Here is a 2,566-nt window from a genome sequence, read left to right as displayed (position 1 = left end):
GGGCTTCTGTGCTGACTGTTCCCTCTGTCTGGAATGTTCTCACCCAGGACTCTGCAAGCTCCCTCACTTCCTTCAGGCCCATGCCCAAATACTCACTCGCCAGAGAAACCTGCCAGGACCTGTAGTAACTAGCAGACCTTCGCCCTGCCACTCACCAGTCCACGCTCCTCACTTGATACACCTCATCTTCACTTATTTACTGTCCTTTCTCTTCAAGAATGGGAGCTCTATGTGGGCAGGGACAGAGCTCTGTCTCATTCGTGCTATGTCCCCAGTCCCTGGCATAGTGCCCAGCACGTGACACCACTCAAGATACACACTCGAGAAGTATTTGTTCGTGATGCCTGAGTTGGAAGACCAAGTAGGGCTACATCTGCTGGCAAGAGGAAAGAGTGTCCTCCACGTTAGGATGATAAAGGGCTGGGATCTGACCCTGGGGGAGTCCAGGTCTTCTGTGTCCCCGGAGCTAAGCAGAAAGGCAGCGAGGAGAGCCTGGATGGTCACCTGTTTGAAAGATGACTTCCTGCTTTCCTCCCCGAGGCCCACGCTGACCATCACTGACCTTACCCACAGAGGGAAATCCAATCAGCGCCACACGGGCATCGCCCGACTTCATGACATCGAAGCCCTCTCCTTTGGACGAGGCTGATTTGGACGGTTCCAGGAGCTGGGCCCGATACTTGGCGAGCTTAGCTTTCAGGAGGCCCAGATGATACTCAGTGGCTAAAGGATGGAAAGCAAGACAGAAAATGAGTGGCCAGGGTGTCCAAGCCCAGCAGTCAGGCAGGGCCCACACATCGCCAAGTACTGGCTGGGAAGCAACTGCTGTCAAGGAGATCAGGAGAGAAAAAAAAAACAAAACACCCTTCTGCTTAAAAAGCTCCCTTGGCTTCTCAATTCATTTAAGATAAAATCCACTCTGTTAGGCCGGGAGCAGTGGCTGACACCTATAATCCCAGCACTTTGGGAGGCCGAGGTGGGTGGATCACCTGAGGTCGGGCGTTTGACGCCAGCCTGACCAACGTGGAGAAACCCTGTCTCCACCAAAAACACAAAAGTAGCTGGGCGTGGTGGTTCATGCCTGTAATCCCAGCTATTTGGGAGGCTGAGGTAGGAGAATTGCTTGAACTCAGGAGGCAGAGGTTGCAGTGAGCCTAGATCGCGTCATTGCACTCTAGCCTTGGCAACAAGAGTGAAACTCCATCTCAAAAATAATAAAAATTTAAAAATCCCATCTCTTTGTTGAGACCTCATCACCCTACTGAGAACCAATGGTTCTCAACAGAGGTGGCACCGCTCCCTGCGGGGCATTCTGGAAATTCTGGGAGATGTTTTCTGTTCACTTTGATGGTGAAGTCCTCATTGGCATCTACTGGGCAGGGGGCAGGGAAACCAGCTGCCCTATTAGATGAGTCAGTCCTGCGTAGCCAAGGAGAATTGTCCCAAGTCCATGACTTGTGACATCCTAAAGGCATCCACAAAGGGAAAACCTGGGTTAGGATCGCCGGGCCTAGAACCTAGCTCTGTTTATATATAAACACAGGACATTTGTACAGTGTTAATAGACATTGAAATGTCCAGGAACGCAACTACTGTATATGAAGGGAATACTACGTCATGCTTTGTCTGAAACTTTACCTAGAGCTGCTCACCATTCGGGGATCCCACGCTGCCATGGCAGCACCTCTTGGGGCGTAACTTAGTGGCCAACACAACGCACCTGCATTGTGGCTGTCCCACCCCCAGTGATTCTACCTAAAGGCAAGAGCATTCCACTGCTTCAAGGTAACTTCGTTAGATCCTGGCAGCACTCCAGCATTTGCGTATTTAAATAAATACCATTTTCATTATAAATTACTTTCCTTTTTCTTCTTCTCCTTTATATTATTAGGGTATTACATTGGTTTTTTTCAAATTCTGTGGGTACAGAAATTATATTACTGATGAGGAATTTCATTTCAGGACTGTAAATGGTGTTACAAACTCTTTGCTCTAAAACGAGGCCGTGGTTGAGACTGAGAACCAGGACCCTATGTGACCTGGCTCCTGGCTACTTCAACACACTCTGCTACATTCCAGACACAGTGGCTTTCTCCTCTCTCTTTTTTTAAAGAGATGGGGGTTTCATTCTGTCACTCAGACTAGAGTTCAGTGGCACAATTATAGCTCACTACAGCCTTGATCTCCTGTCTCAGCCTCCTGAATAACTAGGACTACAGGCATGTACTACCAGGACTGGCTAATTTAAAAAATTGCTTTTGTAGAGATGAGGTGTTGCTATGTTGCCCAGGCTGGTCTTGAACTCCTGGCCATAAGCAATCCTCCTGCCTCAGCCTCTCAAAGTGCTGGGATTACAGGTTGAGCCACTGGGCCTGGCCTTTCTTTTTTTTCTTTTCTAGAACATGCTGACCTCATGCCTTCCTTGGGACCTTCACACTGGCGATTCTCTCCATTTCAAAGAGATCTTTCTGGAGCTGGCTCCTTCCCATCATTTGAGGTGCAGCTCAAACGTCACCTCTTCAAAGAGGCCTCCCCTGCCCAGTCTCAGAGGGCGGTGTCCTACAGA

At 49.3% G+C, this 2,566-nt stretch overlaps 1 protein-coding gene across 2 annotated transcripts in view; it reads right to left on the bottom strand.

The window, feature by feature from the left end:
• Positions 1–2,566, bottom strand: part of DRG2 (developmentally regulated GTP binding protein 2) — a 23,077-nt gene that overhangs the window by 15,604 nt on the left and 4,907 nt on the right. For both annotated transcript variants that reach the window (XM_011975274.1, XM_011975275.1), the window contains exon 2: positions 563–723. In XM_011975274.1, coding sequence (XP_011830664.1) covers positions 563–723 — 161 coding nt within the window. The remainder of the gene's footprint in view (positions 1–562; positions 724–2,566) is intronic.

This window comes from Mandrillus leucophaeus, unplaced genomic scaffold, assembly GCF_000951045.1.
Source record: "Mandrillus leucophaeus isolate KB7577 unplaced genomic scaffold, Mleu.le_1.0 Scaffold153, whole genome shotgun sequence".
Taxonomy (NCBI): Eukaryota; Metazoa; Chordata; class Mammalia; order Primates; family Cercopithecidae; genus Mandrillus; species Mandrillus leucophaeus.
This window is presented reverse-complemented; position numbering and strand designations above follow the sequence as displayed.